This window comes from Haliaeetus leucocephalus, unplaced genomic scaffold (genome assembly GCF_000737465.1).
Source record: "Haliaeetus leucocephalus isolate CR32 unplaced genomic scaffold, Haliaeetus_leucocephalus-4.0 Scaffold417, whole genome shotgun sequence".
Lineage (NCBI taxonomy): Eukaryota > Metazoa > Chordata > Aves > Accipitriformes > Accipitridae > Haliaeetus > Haliaeetus leucocephalus.
Genome location: NW_010972853.1, coordinates 5,049,894 through 5,065,285, shown reverse-complemented (window position 1 = coordinate 5,065,285; position 15,392 = coordinate 5,049,894). Strand labels below are relative to the sequence as shown.

The following is a 15,392-nucleotide window of genomic DNA, read 5'->3' as shown; positions in this document are numbered from 1 at the left end:
GTCTTAATGTCAGGTTTACCTTTCTGATGTCGTAATCTTTATGTACTATTGAAAAGCTTATACTACCAGACTAGGATTTCCTCTACTTTCTTAAACACTGGATATTATCCAGAAAAAGCATACACATTTCCAACCAATTCATCCTCAGATCTTTCATCTTCCGGTACTGTTGTAATTCCAAATGTAAGACAGAGCTCAGTAAGTGAACAAGAACATGACAGAAGCTCCTACTCGTGCGTTTCATTTCCAACAATAAAAACATGCATGTGTATCCTATTTCAAATATAATTAAAGTTACTGCAAAATGGAAGCTGTGATAGGGGTTAGAAATTGTTTTGAAAGACACAGCCCGTCAGATACATTCATTCTACATCAGAGTTCAAGTGCCTGTCTCTTCAAAAAAGCCACTTAGGCAATTCAGTTTTTAAAATCGGCTACCTTAGGAGTTTGCAAACTGACTGAATAAAGGAAAAAAATAGCATTTTATTTAAAATCATAAGTAAATACAATTAGTCAGAACTGAGTTACTCTCTTTGAATTTGGCAGTCTAAAGGAATTTCAAGTTTAATCCACGACATAAGAGATGGACTGCCACTGCCTGTCCTTCCAGGGAAACCAGAGGTTAATGATTTTTGTCATATTGAGACTAACAGCTAACAATTGCTACAGTTGGCCTTTAGTATTTTATTTGTCCTTTTGAGGTATTCAGAATAGGTGACAATGGCTTGCAGTTGAGAACATATGTAGAGAGACCCCTGTGGCTTATGGAAAAGTTGCTCCATGCTGGTTGGGTGTTTGAAAAAAAAATACAACCAGAGCTCTTTTATGTTCCTCTCCTTAATGAATGCATGAATGTCAAAATGTACCAATGGCCCATTCAGCAGGCAAAGCCTAAGCAGCTCCTTCTTTAAGAACACATCCTGAGATGTAAAATACATTTGCTTAACAAATTAAAATAATGAGATAATTCAATTAGTTTCTTTTAAAAAAAAAAAAGAGAGAGAGAAAAAAGGGTACATCAGGGGATTATTGTAATACAAGAACAGGTCATACAGCACAAAGGAGGAACAAACCAATTTGAAATAAGGTTAGAGTAGTAATGAAGGAATGTACATTGAATCATGGACCGCCATTGTAAAGATATTTACTTGAAACAATAAAATTGTACATCACAGATTCCCCCGTTCTGGCTCAGCCAGCGTTGCACTTTGAATGGACAAGCTAATTTGAGAAAAAGTGCGAGATCTTTAAAAGAAAGGAGTTCTCTTCCTTCCCTGCATGTGTTTATGGCAAGAATCTTTCTGAATTTACATTGCACTGGTCAGGGGTCTCCATTATCAGTTTGCAGGTCTGAGAATTACAGCACAGTAAATCTTTCAACACCTGCAAACTCATTAAAGCTTGGACGGTAAAAGGTTTGGGGCTTTTTTGTGTTCATTTAATTTGATTTTTGCGAGGCCATCCTCACCAGTGATGGCAAATTTCCTCAATTCGTGCAGGATGGAGAGGGTCAGGAGAGAGAGGATGGAAACAAGGAAAAGGGATTTCAAAAAGCCAGGAGGACTTTCCTCAAGAGAAGCGAGAGGCAGTTGACTGTTTAATAAGCATGTGTCGAATGCTTTCAAGGAGCACGTGAGAAAGGAAGGCAGGGAGAAAAAAACCAAGATACCACCAATTTCATAAGAGGAAATGGAGTTAACACAGAGACACGTACAAAACAAACTGGTTTATTTGTGGTCCTGCTTTTTGCTGTCTGCCTGTACTGCTCCTCTAAAGATACCCTACAGCTAAATGTAAAACCCTCCACTCACACTCACTCGACTTCCAAATTAAAAACATTTTACAGGTTAGTAAATCTCCAGCTGAGGTGATGTAGCAAAGAACAGCTGTGAAGTAATTTTGATAATGATGAGAATAATAAGCACATGGCAAGGTTCAGGGCTTTGCTGTTGCAGCTTCAGTGCTCCTGAATAGATAAAAGTGATTAAATACTCCTGATTATCCCTGACCAATATGTAATGGATTTACAGCCCTTTCAATTAGTCAGTATTTGCTTAGGACTCATTATTTTGTCTTTGGTTAAGTAATCAGCCCAGAGACTCATGTTCTGTCTAATTCCTCTGAGCCAAGTGGGTACAGGGCACCTGACCTTTGAAATGGCCATAGCTGGGAGGCAGGAATAACCACTACTCCAGCAGAGACACTGGCTATTCCAGCTAATCCTGACCCCACAGGCCAGATCAATGCACCTTAGTTTGCTACTAATGTCCTTACATCAAAATGATGGTTTAGAAATGTGGATCTATCGCTCCCCCCTTTAGCTGTGCTGCCAGCAGAGCAGTTCGATAGTCCCTATCATAAATAAATCGGGTACCTTGTCCTGAAATCGTTACACTGTAACCAACATCAGCTACCATGGAAATTTATAAAACTTTGGTAGAAGAAGAGGTAGTTAATAACAGTTAGCGTTTTAAGCCTTATCAAGTGAGAAACAATTTTACAGTGAGAGGAAGAAGAAAATCAATTGATAATTTTACCAGTTTCCATTATTTCCCACATGAAGTAAACTACAAAGAGTGTTACTAGGTTTTCTGTGGAACCATGTTTTGATGCCTAAGTGAAGCTATAACAGTCAACAGAACACCAACACATAAAACCAATCGCAAGCAGGAGGATAAAGATAGCCCATAGAAAGCACTGCTTTTTCATGTATTTAATCTCTCTTCCCCAAATGTGAATATGGCTAGCTTTTAACATAATGGACTTGAAGAGAAGCTAAAAAGGTGCTTTTTCTCTCTGTTACATAACTGAAGAATTAGGGAACCTGTAAGCCTTCTATATTTCACACAAAAAGTAACAACGACAAGTTTGCAAGCTGCTGCTTTGACTTCTCTAACATCCACAGTGTATGTCAGCGCACACAGACTGGGGCTCTCTTCCACCACATACATATGAAGTTTGTGTAAACAGAGGCCAGCGATAAAGAATCCAGAAGGCAGAGCTTTATATATGCTAAAGCAAAAAACCCCCTTTTTTGTCCTTAGGAACATTTTGAATAGTTCAAAGCAAAAAATGGTTACTTTATATGTAGGTGGTGTTCCATGCTACGGCTTTGTACTCTTTCTCTCTCTCTTTCTCTCTCTATGGGCATGTATGTGTGTATATATATACACATATATATATATATATATATATAGGTTTCTTTCAGATTTGTCATGATTCCAAGAGCCAAGAAAAAAAATCTAGGGAAAAAAAAAAGCAACAATAACTGAGCCCTAATAATTGTCCAAAAATTATGGGGACAACTGATTTCTAATAACAATGAATAAACCTCATTAGGCACATGAATAGAAATCTATTTTGGTTTTGGGCACCACTTACTGTGAGATGCTGGAAAAGCCACGCTCTCATGATATTTGTTGCTACTTTGGGGAAAATGCCTCTTTTCTTCTGACGCTTTTTGTCCTTGTCTGGGTCATCGTCATCCCCTGTACCAGGTGAGGCTACACTGTTGTCTAAACCATCTCCTACAACAAAGAGAAAAACAGGAAGGAGGAGACCTTTAGTGAACAAAATACAAAAGCCAAAAAGTACCATTAATTACCAAGGCACTACCACAATTTTATTTTGCTTTGCTAGATCAGGCACATACAGTTTCTCATTATATATGAATGCAGATACGAATATGTAAAAATTAGAAACCATGTCTCTCCAAATACTAATTTTGTGTTTCACACATGCATATATCATTAATTCAATTATAATTGTGTGCTTGACATAGTGCAATAGCTCTTCGTCAATTATGGGATTCAATGTGGGAAAATGTGCCACAAGAAAACCCATTCACTGGAAATGCATCCCTACAACCATTCTGAATACGCACTATAAGTAATCAAGTTAAATGTTCTGTAGTCTATATATTCAAGGCCCTCTGCAGAGGTGGCAGTAACCGTGTCACCGTTCAGTGCACATAACACACTGTCAGATGAGCCCCTCCCCATAACCATCACCTCCCAACACACATACATACGCACGCACAAACACGTACACCTAGTTTGACCCTGCATATAGCATTTGCATGACATGAAAACTTCTACATCTCTGCATCAGTGATTATTATCATTAAAAAAAAAAGATGCACATCAAGGTAGAGCTCTCACTTAATCAGAACTTTCCATCAACATCTTTCTCTTCTGTGCTTTTCCCTGGCATTAATTGTGCATTAGCAAAAATCATTTACTTTTAACAGTCATAGTTATTTTTTCTTGCCCTCCAGCAAAAATGCCTTGAAAGCCTGCCTGGAGGGCATCTAAATTATGTATCTGAAAAACTCTTCTGGCAAGGCATTGCAGGACCCCTACTTTCTTAAAATTCATACGAGCACGTCTTCCTGTTTTTGGGAAGGCATCAATCAAGAGCAGCAATATATGCCATATTCCTACATTAATATTTGAACTAATAACTTTAAAAAAAGGAAAGAAACAAGATCCGACTTGTGGCATAATCAAATGCAAAATAAATGAAGAATACTGGGACAGCACTGAGACTTTATAGATTGCTGTGTTTTCCTTACACATCATTAGCCCGGAGCCACACGAAAGAGGAAAACAGAGAAGTGGAGAGTTTATGCTCCCTGCTGGTGTTTAAGAAGCCGAGGTCCTGGAAGGACATCTGGGAATTGTGCTGAGACGGTGGTTTTTGTAATTTAAGAATAGACATTCATTAGCAGTAAATGCCATAAATCCCATGCTAAGTAAAAACCTTGTCCAAGAAAGCCTAAAACAATAAACTCTGTGCTCAATGTAGCCTGAGCTAGACGCTCCATAGCTTCCTGAGGAATGCTATAGATTCACGAGCTAATTCCTATAGCCTTGTCTAGCTCTGTAGTGCTACTAAACGAAATACGTTGCTGCTACATACAGTCCATTTGCTTCAAAACTTGCGTTTCAGCTCCATCTTGCCTCCTGTGCTAGATCACCCTTCTTCCACTGCCTCCCCTCTGAAAAACCAACCCTTTTGGACCGGAGAGACAGAAAAAGCCACAGCAAAGAGCTGGCAGATTAATTTTATTGACATTTCCATTTTCACTGCAATGTGATACCCTCCATCACATGGAAGAGATGACCCTCACTATTTACAGACTGACAGGCCACTTCATTACAACCACCCTGCCCCAAGGCAGAGCAGCTCCTTTCCATCTGCCCAAACACCAGAGCAAGACCCTGAAGTCGCTGCTCTCTTTCTCATGCTCCTTTTCTTTTTTTGTTGTTGTTGTTCGTTTCTGTTAACGATAGAGCGAGGAGAGTCGAATCACGGCAAACTAATCTAAGAGATTACGGAAGCCCTAAACGCTGTAACCAACTGCTCACTTTTGCAAGATGTTGGTTATTTAGAAAGAGCTCCTCTCCCTTGCGCTCTCCCCCCGCTATATTCCGCCCTACCCCTCTCTCTCATACACACACACACACGCACGCGCGCGCGCGCACACACACACACTTTCCACTATGCCAAGGAACTGCTGCAAGGCAAATTCTCACAAACACTAATGGCTTCTGACTGCTCCTTGGCAACCCCAGCATTTTAACCTGGGTGGATATGCTCTCCAAAATACAGACACTGGAGCTATCTCATCAGCTGTTCATGTGACACAGATGGAGAGTGGCTATTAGGAGCCAGGCAATGGGCCTTGGGGATCTGAGGTGCTGTACTGTAGCCTCAGGCAATTTTGAAAAGCAGTACCCGGAGATGGGGGGGGAAAAATCCCTACTGAAAGTGCAAGTTTGAAGTCAGTCAGTCTGTTTGTCTATCTGTCGTGCAGATAAAGATATCTTTGTCTCTTTATGTAAAAGCTGTGTGTGTATGCACAGGATGCGTGGAGCTGTAAAACTTCGCTCTGCACCATTCTTCCGCACCGCAGAAGCACTGCTTCACTCTCTGTATGAACAAATTCCTCTTTCTCTGCATATTTATACTCTCCTGTTTGCGAGCATCCTCAGCAGGAGTCACCTACATGCTAAATCAGTGTTTAGACCTTTTGGAGAGGTTGCCAATATCCTGGTTTTAAAAAGCTAATAGCAGCCCAGGAGATGAAAGTTCAGCTAAAGCTTCCCTGCCTTCCCACCTCAAGCAGCAGTTGAAACGGTAAGAGGCAGTGCTTCCCTAATCTGTTCCGTAACCTCATGAAAGGAAATCCAAATATCGTACCTCCAAATTACCTCAGAAGATGAATACAGCGAGATTTGCTGCTCCTGGTGACCTACAAGCCCACTCCTGTTAAGCTGTATTGTCACATCTTTAATAGCACTACAACAGCTTACATCAGTGGATACAGTTTCTAGTGGCAGGAAATCACAGAAGTAGCCCATAACTGACTTTTCCAAGATGGAATGATTTACTTCTTGGATATGGAGGGCCTGATCCTAGTTTGCTGTATCCAAATAAACAAGAGTTACTTTAAACACAGAAAAAGAAATTATCAACAGTGAAATAAAATGAACAGACATGAAAGTCACTCTATTGAAGACTGGATTGAGTATACTTTTAACTGCTGTATGAAGGAGTCCAAATTTCAATCATTTAAATCATCATTACGAGTGATTCTGCTTAGGTGAACTGTTCATATCCTGATTTGGGTGGTAATTTGTAAGAAAAGTAAAGTCCTAACTTGCATAGAAATTACAATTATATAAGCATAGTTATCCCAATTTTCTAGTGGGGAAGCTCAGTCTAGATTTTGGCCCACTGACTCTCTCTTTTACACAGCAGCAAAAGAAATGAAGGGTGACTTTCTCCTGCTTTGCACACTGTTGACTCGTTTATTCTTGTGCAAAGAGTACAAGTGATTGCAAAACCCTATCACTGTTCTAGGAAAGTGGAGAATTCTTAAGTGGCACGCTCTTTGTGGAGATGTCAATGACTATGCAGGATTCAAGCCAGTAGAGAATTAGGCATATTACCCAGCTTGTTTAAGATTATATCAATGCTATGTAATAGTCTCAATAACCCCTATAAAAGATGGAGAGAGTTTACAAGAAACTTTGCAAAGTGACCCACATGGGGTTCCTTAGAGACCTTCTCTTCTAGGGGAAGGGTTTGTGGAGGAGGCTGAAGATGCAAGTCTTCTTTGCACAGTGGGAAGTCAGGCTTCCACACTAGCTCTGTGTGCAAACACTCTTAGCACGTGCTGAGGGTTTCTTCCCACAAGATAAATTATTTTGCATTGAAAGCAAATGACACTACCTCTGATTTAAAAAAGACTGAATAAGTAGTTAGAGCAGGGTTTCCATTGCACCGTAATTTCCAACTTAACTTGCTGCAAACTGATTTCCTTGGACAGACTAGCTTGCTGACCTCAATGTTCGCTCATACAGCTAAGGACTCTTTGGGAAACAGAGTCCAGTCCTACAGAAGTCCTGTCCAACCTTATTGTATCAATTAATTCCTCTTTGACAGTCCTCCACACTACCAGTACTATCTCAACCCTAGTCCTTGTTTGTGTTCCTCACAGAGTAAAGACCCAGCCAGAGATGAAGCAAGCGCTGCTTAGAAGCTGCTTATCTAGTCTTTCATCATTTGTGAACAGGATGGATAAGAGATTCCCAATCTACGCAGAATGAGAACTGAAAAGGATAACCCAGTCAGGCCAAAGCACAGAAGCCTGGTAACAGCCCAGATTCAAACTCTCAAATGGTTTCTATTACCATCATAACAAGCAGAGCAGTAAGAAAAGTGCTCTCTGGAAAAATACATTTCAGGATCCAGTGTTTGAGTTTCTTCACCATCAGAGGTCCCTCACAGCTTTATGGTTTGTCATGCTACAGGAAAAGAGAGAAGAGCAGGGGTATCTAAGGCAGGGGGAAAACAAGACACTTCACCATTTCTCTAAAAATAGTGCAAGCAATATGAAAATCAAGCTAAAAGGTTCAGAAAAGGAAAGCTGCAGTGCACTATGCTGATCCTAAGTAAACTACTCTACAATCTTTGAGCCCAGTATTTTGATGGAGTAGAATATGTAGGTATAAACGCAAAACAAAGAGGACAATCTGCATGCAGCTTATATTCGCAATTTGCAATTATTTGTTTGTACTTATAATGTGTCCATCTGGACATGTAAGTATTGTAAACCATTATTAATAAGGATGTTCAACTTAGTAATGTGATCCACATCGCCACCAGAGAAAAATCTTAAAATCTGGTTAATGACCACTGCCAAAAAGCTGGAAAGAGAAGCGTTTGAATACATTTTGGAGATAAGACAGTCTGTGCTGTAGGGAGGACTAACAGAAAGGGAAGGTCCGTTCCAGAACCAAAGACCCTTCAGGAGAACTCCTTATCTCCATTCCACTCCATTAAAATCATCAGGCTTTTAGCCTTACAACTTCAGCAGACCACAGCTTTTTGAAAGAAATGCTGGCTGTGGGTTGTTTTTTTTCTCCTCCTCTCAACGATCATCGTTCACGGAAGCTGACTTAGTCTCCTCACACCACAGAAGCAATACTTATCTGGCGCATCTTACTGCCTAGGGAAACTGAGTTAGGATAGGTTATGGGTGGCAAACCTCGGACTTTGAAAACCACAAGCAGTCCAAGTGGGCACCCCAGCTTAGAGCTGTGCCGTCGTCAGCAGCGCCCTGCTAGTACGTGTGCTGGTTTTGCTGAATTACTTGACTGCAGGAGGAGAGGAGCCATCAGAAGCTGTTGAGGCCCAGCACAGGCACCCAAGGCTGACCCGCGTGCTCAGCCGCCACTTGTCCCGTCCTGGAGCGGGGGGTCCTCAGGTGAGCGGCTGTAAGCAGCCCCCTGTGTGCCCTCCCCTTTCGCGCCTCCGAGACACCAGACACGTGTGTCTCGTGGTGCTGTCGCGTGTTTCGGTGAGCAGCTGGGGGAGAAAGAAAGCTTGGGCACTAGAAGGAACAAGGCTTCAGACACAGCGCACCACCGTCTCTCTTACTGCAGATGTTATCCTTTTGCCCTTCTAGCAGCAGGGAGGAGACGAAGAACTGGCCTTCTCTCTGTTGTTCTTTTGGAAGGTCTTTTGCTTTCCAGAATATAGCCCAGCAATTTCACTGGGCTGATACCGTAAAGATGGCATGTACAAATTTCACACAATCTGGGCATTAATAACTGCTTTAAATTCAAATAGGAGGAAAAGGAAGAGATCTTTAGCCACTCTCAGACCTCACCTACAAAGCTAGTCTACTCTGATCACATTTTAGCATAGTTTGTCAGTCAGGAGCAGGTCCCTGTTGCCATCTGGCAATATGTGCTAAAGGCTTAAGGAGTTGCATGGTATCTGGTATCTGAAGTGTATTTACAACAAGACACAGAATAAAAACCTCTTCCTTTTCTGTTTCTGGATAGGCATCTTTCCATAATCACTATTTTATCGTATTTTCAAAAAGGCATTTACAAATATTTTATTATTTACTCAAGGGTAGGAATGACATTCCGGCTATGTTATTGTTATAGCCATGCATGCTATAAAATTGGTGATTCAACTCTTTCAAAATTATTTGCAGATCTGTAATGTTTCACATTTCCCCTTTTATTATTTTCCTGCCCCAAAATAAGAAAAAAGACTGACTTTTTTGTGCCCTTAATTGTCTGTGTTTAAAGCTCGTGTTTATTTGTGAAGTGGCTGGAGAATTCTTAGAGATTATATTCAAAAGCCAACAACATATTTTTCTAGCTTTTTAAAGAGAAAACTAATAAACACGGGTTTAAATTTTAAGCTCCTTCATACAGCCAGTAGGTTTGTGGTTCGTTCATTATAACCCAACATTTTTTCACATCAGGTGAAAAAAGTGTTCCAATGCAGACAAGGGGAACAGTAAAGCAACCTGCTAATTACTGATCTCTCTTACGTTCCTGCTGTGCTAAACTGTCCGGACATGTTGAAGTGAAATTTTTCTGCGATTTTCAAGTGACTAGTTCATGGCCCACTGCCGTGGAGTGCCGGAGAAGGGATGAAATGCTTTAGTTTACATGCAACATTTACTAACTGTGTGGGTTTTCCGACATTAAAGAGGGGACAGTGACCCATGCCACCTTTTTCACACTCAAAAGAGCACTGAAAAAACAGTCTTCATAGGCTTACCTCAGGCTTCCCTGGCCCTTAACACCCTCCCCCCAGGGTAGGAGCAGAAAGAGAAAAAAGAAGGGATTTTATGCTCCTTTCTCTTCAACTTTTCAGGCGGTATAAGCAGCATTTAGCAAATTCAGCCTCCAAATGGCTCCAAATGCTCTGAGCTGCAGGGGCTCATCCTTTGTTAGCCTCCCTCTATTTACACAGGATTTACGCAGGCTCTCCACTGAAGAGACCACATGTTTCTGACAGAAAGCACTTCCATTCACACTGCATCAGGCAACAGGATTGTAACCACTGCAGCTTCACGCTGACCTGAGATTAGGGATTTCAGCAACATTGAGATGGTAACAATCTGCTAACTAACAAAAATTATCCATGGAGAACTCTGCTGCTTACTCCAGTTAAAACTACCGTGGCCAGATAGATTAGGTTACTTAAAAGGACAATTAAGAACTAGCTACTATCAAGAATATGCATGTCCATCTACAAATCACATACACACACAGAAAAATATCAGCAGGAAAAAAAAAAGAAAAAAAAAAGGAAAAAAATCAGACTGCAGCTTGGATTAAAACAATTTCACCCACTGGCTGAAGACATAAAGTGTAAAAACAGACAGATGGACACATATGTAAATGTGGCTGCATTTGTTTCTCTGGAGCTGGCAAGTTAGTAATAACAGTATAGTTTAATAATTTATTTTCCATGGTATTTTCACACTGGTTAACTGGGCAGTGGCAACATCCATGCGGAACTTCAGGAGCACAATAACTCCTTCAATCTAATTGCTACTGGGGCAAACAAACTGAACTAAGCGACCTCTCTTGGCTCTACCTACACGACTCAGTCCTGGAACCCAATATCAGTCTGGGGATTTTTAAAATTTAGTGTTTTTTTTTTAAACTCAGTTTGGCCAGTCAGGGTTTCTACACTGAGATTTTTTCCAGATTTAGTATTTGTGTCAGGGTTTTTCTAAATGGATTACGCACACACAAGCACAACAGACGTTGCTGGTTGGAGCTTGTGTTTTTTTGCTCAATAGCCTTTCATGGGGCAAAAGAAAATTAGATGGGAACACAGGGCCAGAAAGGACCACACAGATCCAGTTTTTGATGAGTTTTATTTTGACATTTTAATCTGGCAAATTATTTTGCTACTGCAGCAAAGGACAAAACAATTTACTTCTGTAATAGTCACTCATACATGCATCCGATAAGCACGTGAAAAGTACACGGTATATTCTAAAGTTCTCCATAGTATATCATAATAAAGCTCTTCTGGGCACTCAATGATTCATTTTTAGTGATCTCTCAAATGCCCTTATCCACAGTTAACACTCAGATTTTATTAAGGAAGAAAGCAGGGACAAATGTCCACTTAAGTCCCAGCTCTCAAATTCAACTCTGCTTGCGCTGCAGTACCTAAAGCTAAAGCTTTTTTAATGTTCTATTCGCCTCCCCTGTGTGGCATTTCTGCTAACACAGAGTTCACAATCTTTCAGCCCCAAACACAGAAGGCTGCTATCTTCAAGTCATCCAAGGAATGTGCCAGATACTATCATCTCCCCTGCAATACAAAGAACCAGAAAGAGGCAGAGACCAAAAGGAGACCGTACCGATCAGGTTACTAAAGTCCAGAAAGTCTTTCCCAGAATGCTAAATGTTAATCTTTGAACCAGCAAATGTTATAATTAAGATCCTTGTAGTTGGAGGAAATGCTAGCTCCAGAAGTCAAAGGTACAGCCATTTGAAGTTGTACTTTTTTCCACGTTTATCCTAATCTCGCACCCCTCATGCTGGCATAACCGCCATCAAGCACTTTGTTCTATTCAAGCAAAATTATCATTAATGTCAGTGGCAGTTTTGCCTGAGTAAGGAGTGTAAGACCAGATCCTTGTCTTATTCACACAGAATTGCAAGCACTGCACAATTCCAGAGGAGATATACGCATTAAAACTTGTGGTTTATGCTGATTTATGATGCTCTTCTGTTTAAAAGTGAAACTCACTTTGTACCTCACCGGGAAAGTGTTCAATGCACTTGTTTCTACATGGTTTTAACTTCAAGTCCCCCCCCTCCCCACAAGCCGGGAAGTTTACTCCCAGGTTTTGGCACCTAGGCTGAAGGCAAGCATTATTAAATTAGGTTTAAGTATTTTGTCTGCTTCGGTAATTACTTTGCAGTGCAAATGTAAATAGCTGTTATTCTGTTTAAATTTTTCATCCTACTAAACGCTGTCACACAAAATGTCCTTGTGCTGCAGTCTAAATGGAGTTCTTTTTAAATTGCTTTTTAAATATATTTTTAGACAAATATTTTTAGCATTCTCATAGTAATTCTGTTAAGAATACCAGCTGCAGACTTTGGCTACAGCTGAGACAACAATAACAAGTCATTAAAGAAATCAGGAGACAAAATTTTTTTTTTTTTTTCCCTAAAGCACATCTTCCTTAAGAGACCATTTTCTTTTTTTAGTTCTCTATCCCTGTTGGAGTAAGTGGGATAGAGTTTTTAGTTTTCTTAATCAACTGTGCCAAAGTTAGTATACATTAAAAACCTACATTATATCTTAAGTACCATTTCTTATTTGCTATCTTGCTATTTTTGTCATTAGAATAATATCAAACGTGGGCAAAATTGCCAAGTTCAATTAAAATTCTACCTGCAGTTGAAGTAATTAAGTTCAATAGTATCTCATCAATATTTAACCTTTAACATTTTGCAGTTATTTATATACAGCAGAACACGGAGAACTTAAAGTAGATGATGGCTACCATCCTGTAGTGTTCTTCATTAAATCATTAATGTAGTTTCTTTAAAAATAAAAATGGCTTTTTTTGAAAAGGAAAATAGCCGTCAGAGCATCTCAATTTTCCTTACAGCTGTTACAAACTTATTAACTGTGAGATATTTTAATGTTTTGCAGTTCCCCTTAGACAACATGTTGTTGGGCATAACTGCTTGTTCAGGAAACATCCCTTAAAATGATGCCCGCTAATACAGCAAGAGTCCATGTACTGTCTACCCTTTTCAGGGTTATTTAGCTATTAAAAATGCGCCAGCTGAAATATTGCATACGAGTACACATTCATAGGATTTTTTTCATCAGTTTTTAAAAGAGGTAGGACTAGAAATGTAACAGACATTTATTCCTGAGAGATACTAACTTAAAAGCTTCAGTTATTAAAAAGGGCATTTGTTAGGCCACAAGTCCAAAATGCACATTAGTCTATTTTAAGATGTGTTACAAAAAAATGGCGGATGGCTGAATGCTTAAAAAAAAAAAAAAGTTTTAATAGAAAAGTGTCAAAATGAACCATAAAAGCTTTTCCAGGTGATAAAATGTGCACAAATGTGTATGTTACATAAAACACAAATAGTACCATCTCGATATGCATTCACAAACACCTGAGCAGCATCAGAAAAGATGCTTGCTGTGAATGCATAGTCCAGAAAAAATAAAAAAAAATACAAAACAACTCCAAACTTGGCAAATCTTACATACCATAAGAGCTCCAACACCTATGCACAGTAGGGTGGATTAACCCGCTGGGTGCTGCAGACATATATATGCACCTCCTCCTAAAGTGTTCATTTGGCTGGCAGTCTGGAAAATGCCAGAATGTGAAGGGTTACGTGGGAACACTGACAGTCTGCTCTTGTAGGTTTAAGTTAAAGCCCATACTTTGAATATAGTGTGCTAGGTATTTAGAAACATAACTAATACTGTTTATAAGTGGTATACTATTTGGTGCTCACAACAAAAGGCTCGATCCGGTGTTCACTCCTACCGGGGAATCACGTTCCAGGCGACAACCGCGTGCTTTCGATCTGCCCGTGCTTACTTTTGGGGTAACAGTTTTCAGGAGTCTTTTCCTCCAAGAAGCCTTGTAATGGTAAAGTGTAAACCATCTATACCTCACCTGCTATACATATTGGATGCTTAAAAGTGGTTACTGGAAAGGCCTGAAATGCTTCGTCTTTCAAGTTCAGTAGACAGATTATAAGAGCAAGTATTTAAGAGCCAAAGCCCCTAGCTAGTCCCTGCTAGTTTCTTAGGGTCTGGCTTCAGCCATGAGGGAAGATATAGTTAAGAATATCCAAATGCCTCAAACTAGAAGAAGCAGCAAGCATACAGACATGTGAATTCGGGTCAGAAAATTTCAACTGGTTGACAAAAAAAAACCCCAAAAAAATCTTTATGAAGCTGGAAATGCTGACAAGCAACTTATTTTCTCCCATCATATAGTTTTACTGAATTGCTTCAGGATAATATGATGGTTTTTTTAAGTGAAAAAGAAGGGAAGGCCATGGCCTTCTCCTCTCTCTGTACCCAAACTATACCATAAGATGCTTTGGACCTGCTTTAAGTGATCAAAAGAACTGACAGAGCAACACATAATTTTGTAGAAACATGGGGAAAAGCTTTTGACAACAGTTTCAATGAATTGGATTTAGAAAATAAGGAAGCATAAAAATAGCAAAACCACAGGGTACTGCCTTGTTATAACACTATTTGCTTAAAAGTTCAAAGCACAAAACTAAAAAGCACAGGCCCCCACTCTGACACGTGATGCTTTGCTTTTCTGTTCATAAGCCTGTAATTCCATTTCAAGTCTTTCATTGTAGCAGAAAGTGTTGCAAAAGACGTGCACGCAGTGCCTACAAAGTCTTCCCACACTGGTTTGTGTCCCTGAGCAATTCCTAGGGAAGGACCTCACAAGCTGGGCTCCAGAGAACTTCCATCACCCCGCTCCCCCCTGCAGAGGAGGTAGGGTTGCCTATACGTACGAACCCCGAATGAAAAACCTGGCAGGTTATGAGACTTCTCTTCCTTCAGATGGGTAAAACTGAGTTTCCCCCTGGACAGGCTGTTCACCTAGCCAGTTAGAGAACCGACATGTACGCCATAAGATCAGACCTAAGCCCCACCAATCAAGCAGCAGTCTGGGCTAAATGTGCTGATGCAGCAAATTTCCAGATCTTGATCACACTAGGCAGGGGAGTCATTCTTCTCAGTGATAAAGTCACTGAATGCACTCTTGAGGAGATAAAAAATTAAGAACTGGCTGACTTTGCACCATTTGAGTGAGGCATTCACCGCTGACCCAGAACAACAGAATTGTCACCAGCTAGGAATCACCACAGACATGGTCATCTCTGACTCCGTACTGCAAGGCTGTTCTCAGGAATCGTTTCTCAGCTGGTTAGTGGCATCAATCCGGAAACTACAGTGTTTAAATGCGTTATGCATTAGAAGAAACTTCACACAGTCCCTCCATCTCTCTCCTTCTCCCCCTTCTTTTA

At 40.3% G+C, this 15,392-nt stretch overlaps 1 protein-coding gene across 1 annotated transcript in view; it reads right to left on the bottom strand.

Moving 5' to 3' along the window:
* The window catches only part of MEIS2 (Meis homeobox 2), a 180,289-nt gene that overhangs the window by 118,163 nt on the left and 46,734 nt on the right, over positions 1-15,392 (bottom strand). Inside the window, exon 7 of the mRNA XM_010574286.1 lies at positions 3,382-3,527. Coding sequence (XP_010572588.1) covers positions 3,382-3,527 — 146 coding nt within the window. The remainder of the gene's footprint in view (positions 1-3,381; positions 3,528-15,392) is intronic.